General features: G+C 34.5%; 1 protein-coding gene across 1 annotated transcript; it reads left to right on the top strand.

The window, feature by feature from the left end:
- The first annotated feature begins 9,522 nt into the window (after positions 1-9,522).
- Positions 9,523-26,241, top strand: LOC137394305 (microfibril-associated glycoprotein 4-like). The gene is made up of 6 exons (XM_068081023.1): positions 9,523-9,705; positions 11,381-11,441; positions 18,080-18,298; positions 24,518-24,654; positions 25,764-25,884; positions 26,090-26,241. Exons 1-6 carry the CDS (start codon positions 9,523-9,525, stop codon positions 26,239-26,241), a joined length of 873 nt encoding a protein of 290 aa, XP_067937124.1.
- Positions 26,242-27,129: the final 888 nt, after the last annotated feature.

Here is a 27,129-nt window from a genome sequence, read left to right as displayed (position 1 = left end):
AGAAAATTGCGTTGATTTGAGTGTGATTGATTTATAGTCTCATTGCGAAGTTTCCAGTTGATCAAACTATTAGCTTTTGAAATTTTGCCAAAATAACGAAGAGACTTCTAATCATTTGAGAAATGCAATATGGCTGCTGTCTAAACATTGATTAAGTGAAACACTGATTGAAATAATTGGTAATGAAGCATTCATATTAAAAAGTTTAAAACGCTTCTTCTTTTTAACGACGAGATATTTACACTGAAACCACTTGTTTTTCTGTTCATAGCAAAAATACACAGACTCTGACTCAGTTTACTGCAACCGTGATGTTTCTTTAGTTGCATCTAAAACATCATTTCTAAAAATCAGTGTAAAAACTAAATATTCTATTTGAATTCTGTTTTTTTTTTCATTGGTTTTTATAAGATTGGAGCTTCTACATGACATTCAGTTTAAAAGGAATTGAGCTATTCTAAGTGCTTCACAGTCAACAGAAAGTTGTCAATATATGTGTAGTCCAGCATCCTATGCCTGCTGGTATGAACATGAATACACTTCAAAGGGCTAATGCTCCAATCATATATTTTCTTTGAGTGTCGAATACCAAGTTGCTAACCAAAGCCATCAGACAATGTATAATCAATAAACCGGTACTATTTTAGAAGAATGGTCAAATTATACATTATTTAAAAAATTATGTATGTGCAAACTTGCGTGGGCTTTCTTATATTTATTGCATTCAGTTCGAATGTTGGTTGCATCATGGCACGACACATTTTGTATTTGTCATTAATATTGGCTCAATTTCTAACTATGACAGCTAACAACAGTGTGCATCAATTCTCCATACACAGAAATAACAGTACTGGAAATTCTAAAGGTACGTGTAAGTTCTATATATTCGTACAACAGGAAATTAAAATGCTTGGTTATATTCATTTAATTTATTCTGTTGTTGTCACGCACTAGAATGAACAATAATTACACAAAGGTTTTTCTTTGAACAAAGTTATTAATTTTATTGACATTCTGTGTTATATCAAGCAATATTTAATGCCGTGACACAACATATTACAGCCACCATCGTATGTTCTAGCTTATGAACTTTCTGTTAGTACAATTTGCAGTTCACTATTGTAACTCCTATGCCAGGAGCTCCCAACCTTTTTCATTCAGTTTTTTTTCTTTATGCCCTTTTATAAGTTTGATTCTCTCTACACTGTAAACTCACATGACTAAAAGCAACCGATACAAAGTATAATCTCATTTTATTGTACATATCTAAACATATAACAACATGTTATTCATTTTTCTCCAGCACGCATACAACACACAACAATACATGACCTTTGGCATGGCGATGAATTGGTTTATGACTAGGTTAACTTACTATTCAATCAAAATCTGGATATATGTGTTCACATATATCTGGGTTCTGACTAGTAGATCACTATTAGCAAATAGTGTTATAGAAAAAGCCAAAATGTTAAATGTTGAAACCCAAACTCACACGGCACTGCAGGACCTAAATTGACAATTTAAAAAATCATACGCCTCTCTATTCCCACCTTGTACATTCAAAATGCTCTAGGGGAGAATTCCTCCCTGGTTGAGTACCCCTGTCCTATGCAATATGTTAGATTACTAGCTTTTAAAATACTTTTCTTCAACTCAGTTAATAATTCCTGGTTTCTGTCTTCTCATTATTTGGCATTGGTATGTACACATACAAGGGCATCAGAGTGATTAGTGCTACTATATTTTGTATGGTTTTATCCATTAACACACTGGAACTACTAAACTAGTAATTTTCAAACAGCCAGCATCACATCAGGCATTTGCACCACTTTCCAGAAATATTATATCTTAACATAGAAGTCAAAAGCTTTTGACTTAATTGATTCAACACCAATATGGATATAACAATTATGAATTACAACGCAAATAAATAAAACTGAAAAGCTGAAATTTTTAAGGTTGAAAAAAGATATATTTCACTTGCGCCAACCTGTTCCTAATTTACTTTAAAGACTACCTTGCACAAAGTTTTAGTAAATTTTATCACAAACTATCTAATCATTTCTAGTTTACATGTATATCTAAAGTTTCTATCATTGGTGATTGATTTTGATGTCTGAGTTAATCCGACTGCCAGGATGTTTCAAATAAAAATCAATAAAACTTGATTGCAGTTAAAACGCTCAGATCAAGCAAAAGTGAAAATATGACCTCTAACAATAGTAAAGAGATCGACAGAATAGAAACAGATGCGCAATGTTGCAACTTGAACACGATAGCCAATAACAACTGTAGCAACGATAGCACTCAATGACGTAATGCATTTGCTCATGTTTCTATTGCACATATTTTATTCTGATCGTTTTAACGGCGATCAAGTTTGGTCGGTTTTAATGTTTTTAATGTATTCATTTATACGTTAATTATCATTAGAAGTGCACAGGGAGCTTCTTGACTGTTTGCTGTGCTAGACTAGACTAATTTATTTCACTGAAAGATTTTGTCACAAACAAGTCAGCAATGAATCAGACGACACACAATAAGATAAACAATATTATAGATTGCCACACTGAAAGCATAACAAGGAAACATTTCTGCACTAGCTTGTAAAAACTGTTGATTCACATAATGTGTTGCATCAGCTGACATACAGGTGTGATGATCATGAATAATCAGAGAATACAACCATTGGTACATTACATCCCTTACCAATTTTACAGGCATTAAGTCCTGTTGTGACATAAATCAGACAGCTACATTTGTGTAAGCAGTTATTTGAAAAACATCCATTAAACAAAGCTAATTTGTAACACACAGTGTAAAATATATATATAATCAGAATAAAATGAGACTAGCTATAAAGTATCCTAGGGCTAATAAGATTTCAGCTTCAAATTCCACAAGGTCCTACTGTAATCTGTTTAATGTACCCTAATATCCCCATATCTCTCTGGTGGGTGACGTGGTCGGGTAGAGTCATGGTTAGGAGCCAGTGGAATAGAACAGTCAGCCCTGTTGGCCCCCTTTAAGGTACTTTGGTTACCAGGGCCCAGTTGAACTGCGTCAGGCAAAACTTTGACAAAAGTGGAGTTTCTACGTGTTTGTTTCCCACTCTCATCCCTAACAATTATTTCAGACCCTTCTTTAGCCACAACTGTTTTGGGGTTTGATTCAAAATTACCATCTAGCTTTCCCCCTTTCTCTTTTCTCATTAAAACCTGATCTCCGATCTCAATATCCTTACTGGATAAACGCTTATCTACATTTTCTTTGTTTACATGCTTAGCTCTTGCATCAAAATCAGCTGCTTTCTCAAACACAGTTGGATCAGTTTCACCGCACAAACCAGGAAGTTTAGTTCTCATTTCACGGCCACCAAACAGAAGGCTAAATGGTGCCACACCTGTGCTGCTGTGCGGTGTTGATCTGTATGCCATGAGAAAATCCCTCAAAGCCTTGCCTAAATTTTCCTGTTTACCATGTGCAATTTTCAAGGATTTGAGAATCGTACGATTTACCCTTTCTACCTCTCCATTTGCCTGAGGCCACAATGGGGTAGTTGATATCCGCTTTATATTACAAGCCTGTAAATAATCCTGGAACTCTGCTGATATAAACTGAGGACCATTATCCGTTCTCAGAGTCTCACAGTACCCAAACCTAGCAAACACGGTGTCTAGAAACTCAATAATTTTTGCAGACTTGGTAGAGCCTAGAAATGCGCATTCAAAATATCGAGAGTAATAGTCGACAAGCACCATAATTGACCTACCATTTGGTAAAGGACCTAAAATGTCAGCACTCAAGTATGACCATGGTTTATCCGGAAACTTTGTCATTGTCACCTGCTGAGGTGGATCTGGCTGAGATACTGTCATACACTCAATGCATTTCCTACAATAGCTCTCTGCCATTCTGTCAATACCTGGCCACCACACTTTGGTTCGTAGCCTCTGCTTGGTTTTTACAATACCCTGATGACCTTCATGAGCGAGTTCCACAGCCTTATCTCTCAAACCTCTGGGTATAACAATCCTCTTATCTCTCAGTACAACACCCTGAACCTCACTAAGCTCAATAGACACACTTTTGAACGAGGAAGGACAACTCCCAAAATCATTGTTATAAATGGCCTGTTTCAAGAGCTTGATTTCCTCACACTGATTAGATTGGTCAACTATTTCCTCCTATGTCATAGCTTTCGGAACAGAGTCACGAGCTGTGTATTCCATATAACTCTCACTTGTAACATTGCTAATAAATGGAGAATCACCAACCCAATTCACCATCCTAGACAATGGATCTGCTATGTTTGATTTGCCACTCTGATACACTACATTGAACCTGAATGACTGCAACCTCAATGCCCATCGCTCTATCCTAGGTACTGGCTTAGAACAAGGATTGTTGAGAATAAACTGCAAAGCCTTGTGATCAGTTATCAGCTCAAACTCTGCGCCCAACAAATATAGCCTGAAATGTTCACACGCCCACACCAATGAGAGTGCCTCACGCTCAGTTTGGCTGTAACGCTTCTCGATATCAGAAAGTGATCTATGACCATAAGCAATCACCTGGTTAACCCCATGCTGTGTCTGTACAAGCACTGCCCCTAAAGCAAATGGAGATGCATCAGCAATTAATTTTGTCTTAGCATTAGCATCATAATGCGCCAGTGTCTCTGCATTGCTCATCAAGTGTTTAATCTTATCAAACGCTTTCCTTTGCTCACTTGCCCATCGAAACACAACATTCTTAAGCATCAATCTCCGGATAGGCTCTGACACAGTTGCAAGATCAGGGAGAAAGCGGCCCACACAGTTCACCAGACCCATGAAACTTCTACACTCAGTTGCATTCTGTGGGGATTTAAAATTAACTACCGCTTCTACTTTCTCAGGATCTGCCGATATACCTTTATCTGAGACAATAAAACCTAGAAACTTGACCTTGCTACAACGGAATTGGCATTTCTTCGCGTTCAAGGTTATACCAACGTCTCTGAGTCGCTCAAGCAAAGCCTTCAACCTTATATCATGTTCCTCTACCGAACTAGCTTGTAAGAAGATATCGTCAGCCATGTTTTGTACACCCTCTAGACCTGACAAAACCTGCTGGATGATATACTGAAAACATTCCGGGCTAGCATTGACTCCCATTGTCAACCGCTTGTAACGATACAGGCCAAATGGAGTGGAGAAAGTGGTAATATCCCTTGATTCTTTCTCCAATTCTACCTGATTAAATCCCTGATTCATATCTAAACGAGAGAAAACCTTCCCTCCCTCTAAATTAGCAAGCATTTCCTTGATTGTGGGAATGGGGTGGCGTTCACGAGTAATTGCCTTATTTGCCCTTCGCATGTCAACCGTTACCCTAATGTCACCATTGTCTTTAGGTACACACACCAGGGGACTGCTCCACCGGGACGGGACACCCACAACCTGCTCTATGACATCCTCACCCACCATAGCATCTAATTTCCTACGTAACCCCTCCCTGACTCCAAAAGGAGTTCTCCTAAGAGGTTGAGCTACTGGCTCTACTGTAGGGTCTATGTGGAATTTGACCTGATATCCTACCAGCTTACCCAAACCTTGGAAAACTGTCGGAAAACTTTTAATTATGTCATCAGAATTGCCAGGCAAAATGTTACACAAAACATTATCACTATATGACACTAAAGACAGACTAACAGCTGTTTCATGTGATAACAAGCATTTAGCCACACCATTGTAAACATAGAAAATAGCACGTGCCGTTTTATGACCACATTGAACAATAGCACTGAATGACCCACACAAATCTAATTTTCTCTTGCTGCCATAGCCAAAAAGATTGTCATCATCATTGACAGCTTGCAGTGAGATGCTATGCTTGGACTTCAGCTTATTATAAGTGTCAACACCAATAATATTGCTGCAGGCTCCAGTATCAAGAATGAATGGAATTCTCTCACCCATAATGTTGATGTAGCATCTAGGCATCTTACTTCTAATGTGCTGAATGGCATACATATCGCTATCGCTTGACTCAGGGTTGTTTACTGCGGACACGGTAGTAGACCTTTTGGGTTTTCCATTACAGAATTTAGATCCCGCAAAGTGTCCTTTTTTGTGGCATGTGCTACAGTTACGGCGCAGGGCTGGACAATCTGTACTGCTGCTAAGATGTTTCTCGCTCATACACCGGAAACATGCTTTCTTCTTAACAGTAGAACTAGGAGTAGACGATTTCTTACCATGCCTCCTTTGCTTCCTTACAGCTGAGACATCGACTGCAGGTAGGGTGGTGACACTCATCGAGTCTAATTTCTCCTCAATCTCCACTTGTCGAGCTATGGCTACCACTTCGGAAAGGTCTGCTTGTCTGTCAGCTGGCATTGCTGAAATCCTGTCCCGAACTGTCTCACTATTGACACCTATCCGGAATTGTTCTAGCAGATTTTCTTCCAAATTAGCCTGAAACTCACACGTTCGAGCTTGAGATCGTAGTTTCAGCACAAACTCTGAAACTGACTCTGATGGACTTCTTTTCACCTCTCTGAATTTCGCCCGCTCCATCATCTTGTTCGTTGTTGCTCCATAATGCCTTCGCAGCAGCTCAATTAAATCCTCTGCATCCACTTCTTTTGGCTTCCTTGGTGCAGTTAGGCAGGCCAGCGTTTCATATTGCTCTACTGACAGTCCCATGATGAGCACATGTTTTTTCTTTTCCGGTTTGGTTCCGTGGAACGCATAATAACTGTCCAATTTTTTCCAAATACGTCTCAACCTTCCCGCCAAACACCGGAACCGCTGACGCTGTGGTTGCACCTGTTGCTGCCATTTTTTTACCAGTCTAGCTTAGAAACTTTTTCCTTCGTCGCCAATTTAATGTATTCATTTATACGTTAATTATCATTAGAAGTGCACAGGGAGCTTCTTGACTGTTTGCTGTGCTAGACTAGACTAATTTATTTCACTGAAAGATTTTGTCACAAACAAGTCAGCAATGAATCAGACGACACACAATAAGATAAACAATATTATAGATTGCCACACTGAAAGCATAACAAGGAAACATTTCTGCACTAGCTTGTAAAAACTGTTGATTCACATAATGTGTTGCATCAGCTGACATACAGGTGTGATGATCATGAATAATCAGAGAATACAAACATTGGTACATTACAATGTTGACCCATGCTGGCAGTCAGATCAACTCAAACATAATATGAAATCGCTAATGGTAGAAAATACCAATACTCCTACTTAAATTCTGTGTACGTTCATATTTAAGTGCTATATGGAACGGTTCATGCAATGTAATTTTGATAGCGCGTATGTCAATGTTTTGCAACAGCCTCAAAGCACCAAGACTGTTACATAAAGGCAGCCTTATGGTGAATGAGCTTTTGTTAAAATGACTCTATTCAAAAAATGATGGATTGATCTCTAGGGGTTTTATTCATTATTAATGCATGAAATCAGTGCAAACCTGTCAAAAGGTGTCATCAATTATGAATAAAACGAGGCTATAAATAGTCAGCTTTAATAACTCTTTAGCTAACGACTCTTTTTGGTGATATTTACCGGTTGCCTATCAGTTCAATCCTTTCAGTTTCTGTTGCAATTTTGTTATTTCTGCATATACTCAGCTATTACACGGTGAACACGCATCTACTCATTCCAATAATATTTCAAGGGGGATCTTTTTAAATCCTTGTATCTTCTTATGCCTATGCTGAATGTTTATTTTACATTGATTAAAGGTTTTAAAATCTTTCATGGTTTGTGTCCTTGTTTTGTATATGACAGTAAAAGGTTTTCAACTCGTTTCAACTTACATAACAAATTGCATACAACATCTAACAATTATTATGAAAATACGATTGCTAGCTGCTTTAACAATCTTCTACCTATAACTGTTGTTTTAGAAAACAGATTATATTTTAAACACTAAATTTCAAACCGTTTGTTTGATTTTAGCAAAGATGAACACTTAAGTTAGCATACTTGCTCAAGTAAACCTCAAGACTTATCTCACACGTAAACTGATTTAAATCAATTTTCTAACATCTTAAACTTGCTGTAGAATTAAAATAACTTGAAGTATCTTACAAGCAAACATTGAATTGAATCGAGTCTTTACTGTAACGATAAATTAATTAAATTGATTTTCTAGTTTCCATACGCTAAACATCATGAACAGCAATATCCTAAGTAACCTAATCTGTTACTTTATGTGTGCCAAAGTTAAGATGTCAGCGCAGTCCCATGGTGCCAGCTGCTCACATTTCCAACAGACATCAATTACACTGCATATTTTTATTGATCAATACAATATACAAACATAGAGTTATACTAATATACATGTAGTATAACTCTATGATGTGCTTTAGCACTGACAAGAAGCTCATTTAAAGCTTTATAGCTGCATTTGTTGTTCATTCTACCCATTAGCCTTTGTAACGACTCATCATTGTATCTATACCAAAACTTGCTTCAGGGAACACAGTTTTAACAGATCTACCTAAAGTTTTACTACAATAAATTTAAAAAGTTATGATATCAGTATGTAAAAAACGAACCAGTTACATAGTTTTTCCATTACACCCAAAATGCATCATAAAATCCTGGTTTCAATTTGTTTATTTCTGTTTTAGGGTTGATGAAAAGAAATGTTTTAAACAGCATCTTAAACATATTTCTGCTAGAGAAAATTTTTCACAGTGAAGCAAAGATATTTTTACTACTACAATTTTAGACTATATAATGTGTATTTGCATTTTGGACAAACTACAAAAATTATAACGTTTTTTTTTGCAGCTGGTTTCACTGAACTAAAAAATAATGTTTATCAAATTTATTGACTCTCTTACAGAGTTTTTGCTGATTCTAAAAAAACACTTCAAATCGAAGTTTAAGACAAAAATCTGCTTTTCCAACAAAATTTCCAAGTGTATGACAAAAGGAAAATAGTAAGCATGAACTAATTCCATTCAAAAGCATTAAAATCCATATTGAGAAAGTTGATACTTGCTACATAAACAGTCAATAGATAGTGTGATTGCATGTGGAAAAATTAGAAATTGTGTGTTATTGTTATCGTCACATATCACCATAAATCAATTTTGTAAAAATTGATTTTGTTTAGTGAGTTGAATTGAACCTAATCATTGAAGTTAAATTAGCTAAAAAGTTGGGAATTGAGTTGTCATGTTTTGCAATAAATTGTGAACTAAATCGATTTTTAAATGACAAAGGCTACAAAAGAATTGGAAAATAAATTGTTAATTTTTGATAAGAATTGAATTGAATCGGGGTGTTTTTAAAGACTTATAAACATCTTTGGATTTTACTGGCTAGCTGTGGCCATGTTAGCCTTTTCTTTGTTTTAGGATCTTGCATGGTATAATTTAGAAAACATTTACGCCCGAAATGAAGTTATTGCCAAGAAAGTAATTTAAATAAAGAGATCTAAATATAGACTTGAAAAGAATTTAACCAACTAAACCAAATCACTTTAAAGATAATTATGGTTTCTTTTGCAGCAGACTCTTCTTTATCTCAATGCGCCATCTTCTGTGCAAAAGATAGTAAGGCATGCATGGCAACGCTTAGTGATGAGAGAACTGGTCAGTGTCTGTTTTTCAACTCAACTCTAACTGGGCGTGAAACTGACTCTGATGATGGAATGGTGTACCTCGAAAGAATGCCAGTAAGTAACCTCTTTTCTCTAAGACAGTTTTAACTGCACAAAAAATTATGTATGTTAGAAACTCTGCTTCATGCGAAACATCAGCATTGTTTTGTGTACACTTTCACATAGAATGTTCAGAGCATTTTTAGTGTCAATAAATTTTAAAATTTTGACCTCAAATGGCCTTCAATTGGACAAAACATTTTTCTAATTTGCACTGTCATGTGGTCTGCTTATAACTGGCAGGCATCATCAATGTAAAGAAAAATTATCCGCTCATGACAATCTTTTGTTTAATTCTAGAAAAATATCAAAATGATACAACAAATACTGCAAATATCCTGCAATTGTTCAATCCTATTTTTACAAAAGCTTGAGATGAATGAAAAAGAATGCTTGACGCAAAAAATATATGTTGGTGTTGCATAGGGTCTCTTATTGCTCAAGTATTATTTTTGATGTAAATAAATGATCTTCTTAGACTTATTCCAAGAGGCTGTGCTTAAGCCAATGATACTGTCTCTGTAAGTCATCACAAAGATGGGCAACTTTCTGAGGCGAACTGCAATCTCATCATGCAAATTATCAGCAATCAGTGTACTTTAAATCATATGGCAAACAATTTACAAAAGCCTCGCTTTCCTTTTAATAATACTGATGAAAACCTTTCAAACAGTTTTACTCTAAGTTAAACAGTCAATCTATCACTTGTAGAGGTGGGACAAAATTATTAGAGTTTGTATTGACAGATTGACTCTCTTGGAGTAATCATGTCGACACTATTTGTAACAAGGTCACAAAGTCATTGACTCTGCTCCAGTTTAGCAGGCCATACATAAACTCAAAATCTGCCATCACATTTTATTATCAGTTTATACTTTGCCATATTATTTACGGTTTCCACATTTATCATAATCTAGCTCCAAAATATGTCACAAAAGATTTATTTTTGCTGCAAAAAGAGCATTTTGACTAGTTGCAAATCTGCATCCTATTCCTGCATGTATTATTCTAATTCCAACAAATGATTTTATTATGACATTATGATTTGCTTATTTTACTTCGATTCAATATTTTAAGAGTTTTCATGGTTTGTCTCCATGTTTGTTGCATGGCATTTACAGGTTCTCAACTCAGTTCAACTTACGTGATTTGAACAAATTAAATACAACCACTAACAATTATTTTAAAAATACCAATGCTAGCTGCTTTAACAATCTTTTACCTAATATCCATTCTCTTAGTAGAGAAAGGCATCTTAAACACTATTCGTCAAACTATTTATTCTATTTTAATGGCTAACTGTTGCCTTTTTATTCCTTTTGTTTTACTTATGTTGTATGACTGTATGTACTTATAATGTATGACTGTTGTATGTACTTATAATTTAAAAATCATTTCCATTTAGAGTAAAAGTATTGCTAATGATTTAGTTTAATATATATACATATTATATTGGTATATATATTATGTATATACATAGTTTTTAAAATTAACCCTATAAAAGTACATGTAATTTACATTTAAAAAAATTAAAAACACACGTTGAAACACATTCTAAATAAATTTTTAAAAAAAAAGACACAAAGCACCTTCAAAGAATTTTTGAAAATTTTCATTTGATTGATTGATTTAATGCAAAAAGACTAAATTATACTGTCTTATCAAATATAGGTTATTTTCGCTATTCTAGGACTGTTGTTATTGGACTGGAAGTTCTCGCTCTTCAGCTGATCAGTCATCTATTTATAAAGGTATAAAAAACTTATATATGTTATCTTTATCAAACAATGATTGCTTGGTTTTAGCTAGCAGATATCTAGCACACAAATTAAATTGTTATCAGATTTTTGCAAGCAAATATTTTATGCTGCTAATAGCGCTTACATGCAGGTTTCAACCAACTAAAATTCAAGAAGAACTCTTTTAATAGGTGACGTGTAAAAACCAGTATAAAATAAATAAAGATTCAACCTGTTGTTTGATAATTTTAAAGAGTCTCCTGTTTTGCCATAGCTTTTTTGGCAGAGTTATATTTATTTTGTTAGGCTACAGAGTTGTTTGCATAAAACAATTCAACATTATAGCATCTGAATCATGAATCTTTTAGTAAGTTTTGCTTTATAAATTTCAAGGCAATTTTATGTATATAAAAGTCATCCATGTTATGCCTTTTATAAATATTGTGTTGCTTTTAGGGACTCTAAAACTTATTCAAAAAATCTGTAATTGGAGATTGAGGCATGATCAGAATGATTGATTACAAACAGTATGTATTGCAAAAGACAAGATTACAGATCAACCCGCTCAACTCAACCTATTCAAAATGAACCCTGACTAATCTGAGCTGTGCTTAATGTAATACATAACATCAACTTTGACCCTGTATAATAAAATAGCAAGAGTCAGTTATAAATGGCATGTATACAATTTTGAAAAGCCTTCAAATGTACTATTCGAAAATCATTGATGTTATATGTCATACACATGATTACCATATTGCTTTGCGGTGGGCTCAATCAAGTTCTCCACTGCTCACATTGTCACTATTGTTCAGCTCAATATCAACATGGCCCTCCTCTTCTGCCAAAGTTTTCTGTCACTGAATACCTATAGTTAGTAATCGTCGAGGGCTTGTGTTCATACAACCCTACCATTATGGTACCATGATAGTGTAGCATATATTTAGGCCACTGATACGTCTTGGGGTAGGGTCGACCATAACTGAAGCGTTGGATATTAATACATTAATGTCACTAATAGTCTATGTGGTAGTGCACTTTGTATTAGGCGGCTTCACAATTACTTTGTCTCCCACAGTGAACGGTTTGAGGTGAATATTTCTCTGGTTTTTAAATGAGTTTTTATCTATCTCTAGCAGTAAATGACTTCCTCACCTGGACACGGATTTAGCTAAAGTAATACGGTCATTCTTTGTGGAGAAATCGTGCCAATACAACATTTCCTGCAAAGAGCCTCCATTTTGAGCCATTGTTCTTTTGATTATTTGTTGTTGCCGCTCTGCTATGTCATTGCCCTGCTGATGGTAAGCACAGCTAAAGATGAGATTTATAGTCCACTTTACTATGAATCTTTAAAAGTTTTTGTTTTGAAAACAAGATCTGTTATTCGTCAAGAATATTTTAGATGTGCTCTTTTTTAAAATATCTGCTTGAATTGTTTGATAGCAATTTCGGTAGCTTCTTTTTTCATTTGTTGCCATACGCTAAACCAACTGAGTCTACGGTCTACCACCGCCAAGTATAGTACCCCATCATGATGAGTTATGCCTGATGCTAAGTTTGTCTATGTCTCATCTACAGGCAGCTCACCATTCTTCCATCTCATCGACTCATCTACACCCGTGACATTCTCTCACTACTCTGTCACATTGTCTTTTAGCGCGGCACCCCCTCCCCAAATTAATCTAGAAAATTAAAAATCAAAATTTCATATTTGTCTACAGGTGGTGAGTATCATGCAAATCACATAAAAAAATTATTGAATATGAACTGACACAGCCAGTCGAAAGAACCGAAAATAGAAGTTTGGGCCGGTTCTTAGGAATCCTTATCAACTCATCAGCTACATTCTCTTTGAACTTGACCAGTCTAAGCTCTACAGTTAACTACTACAAACTAATTAACTTAGAAATCATACTAAACCTCTTTCTAGTCAACATTTTATCTAAAATATTTACCTTTGGATGCTTACTGTAATGAATCACAGAATTTACCTACCCGAATACAGTTGCTAGATCAACCATGACTCTTATTGACTTCAAACTTTACTTGATACCATAACTCAAACCTCTGACTACAGCTTCCAGCTTTGCAAAATTCATGTGATTTCCATAATCCTTTCTTACTCAACAACCATCTTCAGCAATTTGCCATCAACCTGTACTGCAACACCAGCAGCAAGACTGCTCACATCACACCATATGGCACTTTCTTTTTTATTAGGCACAGACCCTCTACCACACTCTTTCTTTTCCAGTAATGCCTTTATCTTAAAAAGCATCATTTTGTCACAATGTGTAATGTTGTCATTAAAATTACTAGTCTGTCTTTTCAAAAAGCTACTTGCTCTCTGCAGCTATCCACTTATTATGCAATGCCCTGTGAGACAATCACAGACCGAAAACAACTCATGGTTTGTCAAAACCGAATCAATATCAGCAATATTGTTGTCACAACCACAAACCAGTGAACCATTCTGTTTTTTTTTTCACATGAAAGCCTACTAATTGGGCAGCACTAATTTGCTCGAGCTCATTTTTCCTAGCCCATAGCTTGACAGATGATTCCTAACACTGATAACATACACTTTTTGACATATTGGCCTGTGCCCTCGGCAACCTTGGGATCTATTGACAATACCTTACTGAGTACTTTTGACATGATTTTTGAAACAACATTTAAGTTAAAACCCATTCTATTCATTACATGGAGCTTACCAATAATCCGAACTGCTAACTTAAAGAGCTTGTCATCAACATAGAACTGCAAATATAACTTATTTAGATTGGGCATACAACAGTTTGAACCGAGTCTGCATCACTCACTGAGCCTTTTCTGACAAACTGTTATATCTACTCCTAGATTGCTAATAATGTGCTGGTTCAACTCTTTGCTTTAGTTTAACACAGACCTGACTTCTTTTTTTTTTTATTTGGCTGCAAAATAATCATCATGAGTATAACTCCTCTAACCTCCCGATGTACTGACTTGTCATACTCAGCTAACTCGCCACACTCAATCTATGACTTAACCTCCTCATAGTCTGACTTAGACTCATTGCTAATCTTATCTTTGCCATTTTATCTTTTTTTAAGAAACTTTCTAATAAAACTTGTTATTGACTTATCAAGTATCATCAACTTCCAAAGTGGAGTTCAAAAGTACAACATCAGCTGCAACAAGTGAAGTTTACACACCTTGCTCCACACTTCCAAAATAAGGAATACTTAACTGACTTACAGAGACATCTCTTAAACGTTTTACTGCATTCACACTTATGATAGCGGAGAAACCGCAAAGAAATGATGGTGAGACAAAGCAACGCAATTTCACAGAGCTAGTTCTTGTCTGTATGAACAGATTAAATTCACCTTTGCAAACAGTAGTTTTATCATTTAACCTTGTTAGTGTGTGGCACAAACTTATGTTTAGCACCTAAGGCATCATTAACTTTTGATGCCACTACTGTGAGCTGACAACCTGTATCAACCAAATATTGACAGAGAACACCATTGACATAAATGTTTGGCATGGACAATTGCGCCTTTGCTGCTGTGTTGCAGAGCAATTGTTTTACGTAGATACTGTCATATTGCCATTTCTTACATTATTTTGACATTTATTATCAAAATGATCTGGAGGATTACATCCAAAACATCATCTGACACACTGACTGCAATTTTGAACAAACCTAGCTTTTCTGTATGTTATAACTACGATCACAAGCAACATGACCATATCCTTAACATTCAAAACATTGGAAAGACTTAACCTGCTTAAAACCTATGCAATTTAAAGCATCTTTGTTTCTCCTAAACGCAAGCATTGCACACACGTTACTGACCAGCTCAGCTAACTATTGCTTATCAACATTGACAGTCATTACCGTTGACATTGTAACGCCCTCTGGCAGACCAGACAAAATTGCGCACCTTATCACCAGTTTCCTGTTATTTGGTTGACCCATCAGGGCAACCAGTTTTTGATATCAGGTAAATAAACATTAGCTGATTAATTTACTAACAATACTCCTCTTACTTTTGAGTTGTTTGTATGATGTAAAAAATCAATGCTAAAGCTCTGCTCAACTCCGCCTTCAAGCTCTCCCAATCACTTATTACTTCAGCACTCAATTGTTGATTGACTTCAAAATCTAGCCTATAAAAGAACAATAAAAGATAGTTGGGCAAATCAGTGACTTCCAGAAGCTTTGGATTTAACTACAATTTTTTTAATCAAACGTAAAAGTCACCACTAGCATTATGATTCTCATAGCTGTTAACCATCTCCGAAAACTGATAACCCTTTGTTAATGCCATGTTGCTAAAATAGCCTGTAAAATTGAGAGTGATCAGAATGAGTGATAATACCCAGTTTGCATTGCCAAATAAAAAGAACACAAAACAACCCACTCAACTCAACCTGCTTAAAACAAACGCTGGCTGCTTTACGTTGTGTTTAATGTAATGCATAGTGCCAAGTCTGACCCTGGATAATGGGATAGCGGGAAACAATAAATGCCAAACATATAATTGTGAAGAGCAATTAATTTATAATGAGTGTAAAATAGTTAACAGTAACACAATTAATGTCTTTAGCTTTTATTGCACTTTGATAGGAGTTTTACCACGGTACAGCTACTAAAACTGTTAAACATAAATGCAGCTTCTCTTTGGTCAAAAGGTTACATGCTTTCTATATTTTTAATATTTCCGCCTTAATAGGCACAACTGCTAGTAGCCTTTTTTCCTACTTTTTTTAACTCTTTTGCTACTGTAGACTGATGCATAGGCTATTACGATAGTAGAATAACAGACCGTAAGCCGATGTGCAGGCTCATCAATAGGGTTTCACTTTTCTTTTTATTACAAAGCTCACAAATTAGCTAGGCAAATCAACTTCTGTCTACAACAAAACAGCTAATCACAGGCAACTAACAAAAAAGATTATTGAGCAATTCCATTTCTAATTATTTTTCAAAACGGAAAACCACATCGCTGTCGCCATGGTAATAAAGATTTTGCCGCATTTGTTCAATACAAAACAAGTCAAAAATTTTGCGAGAGCAGAATTCACTAAACAATTTTATACTTATCTTGTAGAAAATATGTTTTCAATAAGATGCATTTTACAGTCAAACAATATTTGCATTGATTCTAAAGAAATTGCATAAATACTAGTGGCGTACCGATTGTTTGAAGTTCCGCATGAAATAATTTGGTCCGATTAGCAAATTTAGCGCAGTAGTGAAAAGGTTAATTACTTTTCTATCTGTCACATTTTTGTCTCGTGTACTTTTCCCAATAATGTTTAGAGATTCTGTTGGGTTTTCTACACACTCGTAATTTTGCTAAAGCATGTTTATGCATTTCCTTTGGCTTGTGCCACATTTCAACTGATTTCAACATGCACACAATGTTGGAAGCCTCCGTTTAGTAACGTAGCTTACAAAAAGAAAGAGTAAAATCTTTTAACTATCAATTTCATTTGGCTAATCATCAACAAATCTCATGCTTAAAAGACATATTGTGAAGTAGTAGCACCCTGGCAACCCATTATATCATTAGAGATGGTCAGATATAATAACTTTACATACAATTATTCTGCAATATCAGTGATAGTTGATTGCTACAGTTGTTAGAGAGTTAGTTTGCCTCTCTGAAATTTGAGAATTCGAATTTTATACGAAACATTCTTTGTTCTCCCAAACTTTATTGAAAGTTTTAAGCAGATAGACAGATAAAAACAGCTCTTATTGTAAAAAGTGCAATAATTCATTTTCTCCCAAACTCGATTGAAATAATCAAAGAGAAAAATTCAAAATAAATCCCAAATCTTAAAAAATAACATTGCTGATACAACATCATATTTTACTGCAGATCTGAATACAGTAACTGCTTTCTAGAAACCTTTTAATCTGGCTTAGCCATGTCCTTAGAGAAGCTTTAGATCAGATATAGAGTAGTCAAGCTTTCCACCTGCACTTCGTCATTTGCCTCATTTTTCTATGTTACCCTTTCTATCTTAAGTTTGTAATATTTTGCATTATTGTTAGCACCTGCACCACACGGTTATTATTTTTTTGGTATATACAAAGAACAAATCAGAAAGGAGTATATACTCATTGCTGACTTGTTCTTCGAAGATACTGCTTACAAAAGTTCCCGAATTTTTGCTATGTTCATATTCAAACGTTTTTCTGCTCCTTTGTCAGTGCTATGTATTGAGTATACATAACGTCTAGGCTCACAGCCATGTTGTACTTCTGTACAGTCAGTCAACTTTGTTAAAGCATTTTTTGCAGATAATGCTTGACATTTTATTGCATCGCTTCCACACCTGAACTTTCTTCCTTACCTTGTGATAAAACCTTATCAAGCATGTTTGAGTAAAGTAAAACTTGAAACAACTTCAGAAGTGTTTGATTCGCTCTCAAGTGACATTTGTGGTTTTTCCGTGACAAAGACAGCGTCCCACCAAATGCATTTTGGCAGCTAAAGCATCAGTATCAATTATGCGATTGTTGTAATTGACTCACATGAACTCAGTTTTCCTGTTACAGATTCCGATCTGTTTTATTTCTGTTCTAGTATAAGACAATCAAATATTTTTATAAAGAATCTTGAAAAGACAAAGTTTTTTGTCTGTAGACTGCCAGGATGCGTTTGAAAAAGGAGAGAGAAATTCTGGAGCTGTTTACACTCTCCGTCCAAACCCTAACTGGAGGCTCATCAGAGCTGTCTGTCAATTTGACCACGAATCTGGTTGGACTCTAATACAGAGGAGACTAGATGGCAGTGTTGGGTTTCACAGAGGCTGGGTTGAATACGTCGACGGATTTGGATATCTTGACAAAGAGTACTGGATAGGTAACTAACTTTGTAGCTCTTCAGAGTGTGTTGATGTAAACTTGGATCACCAGATAACAGTTAAACAACCTGCGATTTTCCACCTTTAATGGTTCAATTTGTCAATAAAAGCATATTAGATTTTACAACTATGTCTTATGCCTATGGATAAACAATTAAAAATACATTTTTCAAAAATAAAAGTACAAAACGTTTGTTTGATTATTGGATTTATAGATGTGTTTAAAGTATAATTAAACAATAACTTTATTGTTCATAATATGATAATTATTATTTAGTCCCAGAAGCTGAAGAGTTATTCTTATGCTTGAAATGATGTTAAACTAAACATTTGACTTAAACATAATTTTCTAAACAAACTAAAATTATATTATTCAGAGCCATAATGGTCATTTTGCAATTTACTGAAAAAAATACTAGCTAAAAGGCACTAAGATGTTGTAGTGATTCATAAAAAGTTGTTCTAGTTAGTTGTGTTTCTAAGTTATTCAGAGTTCTGAGTAACTTTTAGCTATCATTACTGATTTTTTTTAAAATAGACTGTCATAATTGAAACTTTGCATTAACATCTGATGAACTAACAACAATGGCACTTACCCATGCTCAATAAAAACTTCTGAGTATAAAACTTTGTTCAGGCATTTTAGATAAAAATTTGGATATGCATGTGTATATCTAAATTGTAGGTTTAACAATGACCATTCACTAAACCAGTTGAGCTGAGGTATTTAGCTGTATAGATTAGCTGGCAAAGACTTACGCAAAATTGGGTAACTATATTTAAGGACTAGCTGTGCTACCCAGCATTGCCAGGGTAATAAAAGGTCTGGACAGAAAATTGATTTGTATTTAACATAAAACAGTTCCCATTCTTACTTTCAAATTACATATCATGAAGAGAAGTGTTTTGTGTAGCTGAAAGAAATTAACCCTTTAGCGACCGGGCGCTTACGGCTGGGAATTTCCCAGCACACCAGAGCATTTACTAGGGCGATTTGAGCCTTCGAGACGACTGCTTAAAAACTGCATCAATTTTCATCAAAATTGAGATAGATACATAGATTAACATGCATAGGAATGCTGAAAATTTTTTTTTACAAACTGATATATTTTTATGTAGATAGCTTGCAATTGCTTTCCTACATAAGTCTCAATTTGTTGAAGCTACCAATAATTTATTTTTGCACGTCATTTTCAATTGTGTTTTCTAAATATTAGAAGTAATTGAAAATGTTGTATAAATAATACTTACATGGGTTCATTTGTTCACAAAAATTTGCAAAAGAAATTGGTCGTCCAAGAGAAATGAAAGTGGAGATATGATCTCCAATGCAATGCAGGAGCGCCGCTCAAAATTCTCAGCGCGTGGCCCTAATGACCAGCGAAAAATGGAGGCTTGACAAGGTCGCCTAAACTTGGCTATAACTTGCATGCTAATTGGCATACAGTCACAAATAATTATGCATTAGAAAGCTTAGAAGTTTTTCAAAAGGCTGCCATTTATTTCCTGCAAATCGGCTGTAAAGATTTTGGTCAATATTCTGATTCGACGAAGCTGTCAGCTTTTTACCATAAAATATCGATAATAAATATTTTTCTAGAAGCAATAGCTTTAAGAAAATACTTTATGATAAGCATCTGCACGGTGTCATATGTTTGCTACACGTAACAAAAAAATTTGGTTGTCCAAGTGCATCAAAAGCAGAGTTAGGCGCCCATGTCTATAAGCAGTGCACGAGATGGCTGACAAGACCTGACACGGCTGTTCCCTGTTCCGACACTGCTATAACTTTTGTGCAAATTGGCATTTAGCTGCAAATGAATATGCATTTGAAAGCTGAAATTATTTTTTAGACTGATTTTTTTCTCCAGACAGCTTGCAAAGCTTTACAACTTGAGATATATATATATATATATATATATATATATATATATATATATATATATATATATATATATATATATATTGATAGTTATGATTTTTTGCTGATTTTAGTTGTGATCTTATGCATTTCTCGCAACTAGATTTATGTAACAATTTTACATATAAACACATTGCACAAATTTATGTGTGCTGCAGCAAAATTTCTTGTGCATAATGTGACTTGAGTTGTGAGCCTGCATTGGCACATTTGGTGAAGCAGCACAAGACAGAAGGCAACATTTATTACAAGCACAAACAGCAAATCTTGGACTGCTAGAAAGCGTGTGAACTGAACTCTTTGATAATATGGGTGTCCTAAAAAGGGCGGTCTGTAACAAATAAAACCTGTAAATGCACAACAAATACAACCTGTAAATGTACAACAAATACAACCTGTAAATGTACAACAAATACAATACATAGACAATGACATTTTAGCAAGTGTATGTACAAAAGCAAGTGATACAAAGCAATGAAGCATTTGCACATGCTAAATGAAATTTAAATTGAATTTATTTAGCATGGCAAGCATCAAAACACGACTCGCACAAAGGTACTCCACATGCTAGACATTTAAATTTAGTTTCGCTTCGCTCAGGTTTGTTGTCATCAGCGTGCCTTTTGCAGTGCCTAAAAATTCTGTATTTTGCTGATCTACCTTTCCCTGGACTATTTGTCACTATTTGATGACTAGAAGAAGTTGAAGTGTGGGGAGTACTGTTTTTGCGACAAGAACCGGTATATTTAAATATTTGATGAATTAATTTCTGTCGAAACTGTAAGTCAGTTACTTTACAACCACTATAGAGTCTATAAACTATGGCCGCATTAAATACACAAGTATCTAATAAATGAAAAAATAGTTTTTATACCATTTCATGGTTTTACGCGCAGCGTTATAATAATGCAAATTTTGATCCGATTTGTCAACTCCTCCCATGTATTTGTTGTAATCCAAAATAATAGCTGGTTTACAAACTTCATCCCCTTTATAATTTACTTTGCCTGTATCTGCGATGTCCATGTTTTTATGCATAGTTGAAATTACAGAAATATATTTTTTATCTCTCCAACAGCCAACCATACTTTCCCCATTAGAAAAGCTTGTTGTCTCACCTTTTTTAATTACTTTTCCATTATACATTTTCAAATCTTTAGGAACACCTTTTCTGTTTGGACACAAAGTTCCACAAACATGAGTATTATTTTTTACAAGTTCAGCTGCTAACTCTGGCGAATTATAAAAATTATCCATAAATAAACAATGACCTAAATTTAGTAAACCACTCATTAATTTCATGACTATGTTGTGAGTGACTCCTCTACCAGTTCCTTCGGCTTGCTCCTGCTCATCACCAATGTACACAGACAGCTTGTGCACATAGCCAGAGACAGCATCACAGAGAGCAAACAGCTTTATTCCAAATCTACTAGATCTTTTAGATGGAATATACTGTCTGAAGCTGAGTCGCCCTTTCTAAGCCAGCAAGCTTTCATCTATAGATATAAATTTACCAGGCAGCAAAACAGAAGATAACCGGTCACATATCATGGCAAAAACAATTCCTACTTTGAACAATTTATTGCCAGCAGGGTTTTCCGAATTGTCAGTGAAATGTAAACTGTTTAAAACCATTGAAAACCTGTTTCTTGAAATCATTTTACTAAACACAGCCATAGATAACAAATGATCAGTAGACCAGTAAGACGACAAAGTAGGCTTTTTAACAATACCCATAAGCAAAACTAAACCAAAAATTCGCCAAATATCTTTTTCATCGACAAGCTGCAAACTTTTTCTTAGAGAAAAATAAACCAACTGTAAAGGTTTTAACACTTTGTGAAACAACTGTAACTTTCAAGCTATTAGCCTTGCACCTTGCCAATCGAAAATTCCAGTAAGCTGCTAGGCTGCTAATGACTACACTCTATGACGTTGCGTGAGCATTGTTGTCCAGTTACAGTTATTCTAATAATAGCTATAGCCGGAATGTAGACAGACGTACGGACAAACTTTGAGAAATATATATATAGAAGATTTGGCAAATTATGCAAGGTTTTTAGGGTAGTAAGCAAACCTGAACCACATAGCTGAAAAAAAAATCTGTGAAACTTTTTTAGATGAAAAAATACATATTTAGCAACCATTATTGTGCATTTTCGTTTATCAACTGTAGTAACCGCAACAACCTAAGTTTACACTCAATCAAAGATGTATAGGACAGTTTAGACATAGCTGTAGTTTATTTCCAATGTCTGGTTTATATACATGTAAAAAGTCTTGTGTGTGATATTCAAATATAGAAAAGATAGATTCTTTACAAACTTGCATTGTGTTTGTAGTGCTTATAAAAACTAAAGTTAATGCGAAAGAAGCTTATAAAATGCTCAATAGTATTTATCCTAAGGATTTAATATATCTATATACAGTCAAACATCAATAGCTCAAACACATTGTTAACTCGAATGTTAAAAGATTTTTTTGGTCCAATCCCATACAATGATAAATTGCTTTTAAATGACAACTCGAGCTTAGCATCAGTAACTCAAACAGTTTTTTGCCATACGGCTACTGAGACAGTTTTTATCACCTTAGAATATCACCTTATTCTAAGCCATAGAGATAAACATCAAATTTTAGTAGTTCTTAGGTTCTTAATTCTCAGTTCTTGTTACCACCATCGGTAAAATATTTTTGGTAATGACTTAACTAAAGATTTTGTGAAAGGTCTAATTTTACCAGACATCCACTTTGCAATGGCCTCTCAAAAGCAAAGGAAAGTGTAGAAACCTTCGTATAAACTTAGAGTGAAATAAAAAAATTGATCTTGGTTAAAACGCTCAGAAGAAAAATACGTCTTTTTTCTGAGTATTTTGACCACAGTAAAGTTTCGCTAATTTTAATCTGAAAACTTCTTGGCAGTCACACCACCTAAAACAACAAACAAATCTCAAGTGATAGAAAAATATGTATTCTTCCTGATAATTTTTTCTAAAACTTCAAATGAGAGGACTTTTAACTTGTAACAAGCAATCTATGCTTATAATTTACATATAGTTTGTATATGTACATGTATCTACTGATAAATGCATACGCTTGTGACAGTGCTCTGATAACTTGAAAACTTTGGCTCGGTCTCCTGAAGTTCAATTGATCTATATTTCACTGTATATATATTTCAAAATTTGTTGCTGTTTTTCTGTGTTTTTTCGGTTTTTCACTGATCAGTTAGAGCAATTAAACACCAGCAATGAAAAATCCCGATTGCAGTACACTTGATCTCCAAACCTCTCGTTCACAAGATAAAAAGTTAACCTATTAAGCTACACGAGATGCAATGAATTCATTGGTAATATGAGTCATTTTTTGGGTCGAAATACGCATACCGACTCTGCTTACGTGCAATGTCATTAAAGCTTGCTCTCACGGCTTTGATTAGTAAGTTTAGCAATACTATCCGAGCTTGCTCAATTCAGCCATTGTCACCTTCATTACTTGCTATCATTTATAAGCTGTTTCTTAATACCTGTGCAACGCCGGGCGTTTAGCTAGTATATATGTATACTATTTACTGTATATAAATCTCAAAATTGATCTTATGTTGTTAGTCTTCTGTTGTTGGTCTTTGGTCATTGATTTTCTTATCAGTGGTCTTCCGTTGTCTGTTTTTGGTTGTTATCTTCCGCTGTTGGTCGTTCATCCTTAGTCATCTTTCATCGGTCAATCATCGCCGGTGTTTTGTTGCTGGTCTTCTATCTGTCCAGTTATATTAACAAAGATTTAGGACAGAAAAACCTGCTGCTTACTGGATTTAAACTTAAGACCTCTTGGTCTGTAGACAATCATTTATCCAAAACGCTACACTGCAACTGGCTATAATTTTGCATATAGTGTACATATACTAATTAATCATGCCGGTATTTCATAGACTCATGCTAAAAACTCTAGCTAGCATCATGCTAGCAATAGGCTAGAACTGTTGGCCAGAAAAAAACCTACTTAAACTCACATGGACAGAAAAACTCTTGTGTTTAGTTTTGAGCTGACATAAATCAACAAAATGCACATAAATCATCAAAATACACGTAAATCAACAAACACTTCATTTAAAGGTTAGAGTGGTAAACATAGTAATGTTGATCAGAGTTAGATTTTCTGTGCAAAGATTTTTTTGATTGTCCTTGCAACGTCAGGCATTCATCTAGCATGTATATATAGCAACATTTTTTTTTTTTTGAAAAACATCAGATATCTCAATCTCACCTTTTTAGTGAAATATTGGAAACTTTTACAGGACTAGAGGCAATGTTCTATCTTACTAGAGTTAATCAAAAACTGAGCGTTTACCTTGAAGCACATGATGGTGAATCCAGAACTGCAAACTATTCATCTTTCTACATAGATGATGCTGAAGCAGGTTACACCAACCATGTGGGTACAGCGAATATACAGTTAGCCTTTTCATATATTGTTAATTATAAATAAAAAATCTTTAGCTTCAGTTTTTGAAGTAAAACTGTTAAGCTTTTATAATAAACTTCATTTAATCTTAAACAATTGGAAAAGGTTTGTCGCATTTGAAGTACAAGTTCTTATCTGAAGCAAAAATTAATTTTGTGTTAATGATAAGATTACATGTATTTATAGTTCATGACAAAAATCAAAACCTTGTGGCTCACAATGGTTCAAAATCTTACTTTTGAGCACTAATATCTAGGTTGCCTACTACATACATGTATCATTTTTTAATCACAAACTTTGGCACCCTGGTATGAACCAGGATGTGATTGTTTACCTTTATACTTGTTTTTGTTGAACTCTGACTATTTACACCTGCTGAAAGTGTCATATTCAAAAAATATATGCGGTAATTAAACTGCTTGATAAATAATATTTTATAATTATAGGCTTCAAACACATGACAATTGAATTGTTACACCGACTCTCTACCACCTGCAGCTGCCTTTCACAAATTTACTATAATAAGAATGGTGTTTGATGACATTAAAAAAAATTTTGTGAGGGAAATGTTATAAGAGGGTTTGATGGAGTTTTACGCTATATCTGCAAATAATTTTTTTGTGGAAAAGGAAACTCGCTTCAGCCAATGCCACACACTCAATTACTAATTCAGAGAGTTTTGTTTTCTATAAAAGTACTCCACAATTTATCTGATTAGAATCCCAAAAATAAAAATTTTAATGCATTTGGGAAATTGACTTCTATGAATGTGTTTATGAACTATTGTGGTGAAAGCAGTGTAGCCATTAGCATTGAAAGTGAAATAAATTAATCTATGATTTGTATTTCATTATGTATTTACCATACCGAAGATACAAATGAACTTTTATTTCATAAACTGAAAAAAATCTACGTTGTTACCATTTCGTAAGTTATAACATATTTTATTATGTTGTGTACACACATTACATTACACTACTTTTTGGGCATTTTAGCCACATCGGGACTATTAGACATACTACTTGATGGAAAATTAATGCATAATGTCAAATAGTTAATAGCTATGTATACTTGTGTAGATCAACGGTTACACTGGTGACGTTGAAGACTCCTGGGCTGAGCAGCACAATGGGATGAACTTTTCAGCTTTCGATAATGACAAAGACCTTTCTGAATTGAACTGTGCAGAAAAGTACAAGGGTAATTGCAGATTTTAAAAATAGAAGTTTCAATTTCAACTTTTGTATTTTTTGTTCATCAGTCTCTATGCCAAGTCCTCTAGAAGTTTTTCATGCTTAAGATATGAGTAGTTAGTTTGACCTTGACTTGGAGGTTTAAATTAGGTTTACAACTATATATTACTCAAGTGAAATACCTGCTATAATCTGTATTTGTTTATGTGCAGGTGGCTGGTGGTTTAGTGGCTGCGGTCCTTCTAATTTGAATGGACTTTGGATAGAAGGAGGAAAAAGCTCAGGCGTTCGTGGAATACTTTGGAAAAAGTGGAAAGGCTATCAGTACTCATTGAAAGTAGTGCATCTCTTATTAGGAAGATAAAAATAAGTATGATTTCACTTTGAATTAATTCGTCTTTTGAGATCTGAATATATAATTCACTAAGGATGTTTGTAAAATCTTCACAATAGTGTACTGGTTTTATTAGCTTTATACATACTATCATCTATTTAAAGCCTTTCATCGTTGCTGCAAGAATTAAATATTTCCAATGATTTTGACTAATGTGCATTTTAAAAATTTAACACTGCACAAGCAATCATGCAAAGATAAAGGAGAAAAAAATAAATAAATTGCATATTTCAAGTGCTTTAATCGGAGTATGTTTTTAAAATGTTGTCAAAACACTACCAATTATCTTAATAAATTATACCACAAAGACAACAGATAAATAAATTATTTGTGTGTTTATTTTATTATTAACAACCAACTACACAACAACTTAGTCAGATTCATGAGTAAGAAGCTGTTGCTGACTTTTGCTTCTTTTTAGTCTGCCCTCTTTCAGTGCAAGCTGCTTACATTGAAGACGTTATTTATGCTTTTAGCAACATAGAACATCCACATTATTACTGTAATGCCTCTAATAGAATGCTACCTCTATTTGAACATCACCTCTATTGGTCCGCCACTTTGACTATCTTTGATGTATACGAACCCATAATATTAAATTATCAGTAAAAATATGTCTACAAAATTGCACTAATAATGACTCAATTATATTAATAACTAATAATGACTCAATTACATCAATAACTAATAATGACTCAATTACATCAATAACTAATAATGACTCAATTACATCAATAACTAATAATGACTCAATTACATTGATAACTAATAATGACTCAATTACATGAATAACTAATAATGACTCAATTACATCAATAACTAATAATGACTCAATTACATGAATAACTAATAATGACT

This window comes from Watersipora subatra, chromosome 4 (assembly GCF_963576615.1).
Source record: "Watersipora subatra chromosome 4, tzWatSuba1.1, whole genome shotgun sequence".
In the NCBI taxonomy this organism is placed as follows: domain Eukaryota; kingdom Metazoa; phylum Bryozoa; class Gymnolaemata; order Cheilostomatida; family Watersiporidae; genus Watersipora; species Watersipora subatra.
Note: the sequence above shows the minus strand (reverse complement) of the source record. Positions and strands in the feature narration are given on the sequence as shown.